The sequence below is a fragment of the Hyalella azteca genome, unplaced genomic scaffold, assembly GCF_000764305.2.
Source record: "Hyalella azteca isolate HAZT.00-mixed unplaced genomic scaffold, Hazt_2.0.2 contig15388, whole genome shotgun sequence".
NCBI classification, from domain to species: domain Eukaryota; kingdom Metazoa; phylum Arthropoda; class Malacostraca; order Amphipoda; family Hyalellidae; genus Hyalella; species Hyalella azteca.
Genome location: NW_025945244.1, coordinates 107,902 through 109,244, shown reverse-complemented (window position 1 = coordinate 109,244; position 1,343 = coordinate 107,902). Strand labels below are relative to the sequence as shown.

Sequence of the window (1,343 nt, the reverse complement as noted above, 5' to 3'; positions counted from 1 at the left end):
AAAAAAAAAAGTTTAGGCGTGAGGTGGTGGGGCGGTGGGTGAGGTGGTGGGTGCAGGATAGGTCTACCCGCCGCTATAGGCCTAATTTTCCCCTGTATTTCAGTGGCCGCAGCAGCAGCAGCAGCAGTCGGGGCGGCGGCAGGTCCACCACCAGCGCTGCTGACGGCGGCGGCGGTGGGGGGGCGGCGCCCCCCTCGCACCCCTCCGTCGTGCAGATGCCGGGGCCCCAACACCACCAGGTGGGGGGGAATTGATATTAAAATGGTATATTATTATATTATTTTAATGTTATATTATTATAATAATATATTATATATATTAACGATATATATTAAAAAAATATACATATAGGTATATATTTTATATTATATATATTATATTATAATATATAATAAATATATATATTTATATAATAATATATATTGGCTGTGGTTATATCGGTTTGTTATAGCATTTGAATTAAATAGTATACCTATATTATTTCCCTTATTTTATATCATTAGATATATCGTTTTAATTTGATAATTGATATTAGATAATTTATATTGAGTCATTGTAATATAACGTTCTCACTATATGTATATATAAGTCATTATACATATATACTTAACTATATATACATCACTAAATATGTACAATTCACCATATCTATTCTTCACTATATATCTATACTTATGTACTATACCTAATACATTATAGTAGTATATGACAGTACAATTTAATGTGTTTAATTAGAAATAATTATAATTATATTTATGATACTATAATTATTATTATTATAATTATAAAATTTTCAATTATAATTACGGTATATATAATATTAAAATATAATTATTATTATCTTATCATAATAATTAGAAATAATTATTTAATTATTATAAATAATTAATATTAATTATTTAAATTAATAATTAATGTAATTTAATTCTAGACTCTTATAATAATTGTTATCTTCCAGGGGGGTCGGGACCGCGGCGGGAGCTCTGCCAGCGGCGGTGGCGGCGGCGGGGAGATGCGGTGGCGGGACCGCCACTACTCCGGGCCCCGCAAGTGGCTGAGCAGCGCCCTCATGAGCGTCAGGGTGGCCCACCACCACACCAGTGGGCCCCACCACCACCCCACCGCCCCCGACCAGCAAGGTGAGTACTGCTGGGCCCACCACCACCACACCAGTGGGCCCCACCACCACCCCACCGCCCCCGACCAGCAAGGTGAGTACTGCTGGGCCCCACCACCACCACCACACCAGCGGGCCCCACCACCACCCTGTCTCTTATACACATCTAGATGTGTATAAGAGACAGGTGGGGCGGTGGGTGAGGTGAGTGGGGCGGTGGGTGAGG

The 1,343-nt window shown here is 39.9% G+C and overlaps 1 protein-coding gene across 1 annotated transcript in view; it reads left to right on the top strand.

Annotated features, from left to right (window-relative positions):
- LOC108664320 (E3 ubiquitin-protein ligase UBR5-like) overlaps window positions 1–1,343 on the top strand; it is a 42,666-nt gene that overhangs the window by 2,743 nt on the left and 38,580 nt on the right. The window contains 2 exon segments of the mRNA XM_047884403.1: window positions 104–239; window positions 959–1,139. Of these exon segments, the coding sequence (XP_047740359.1) occupies window positions 104–239; window positions 959–1,139 (317 nt within the window).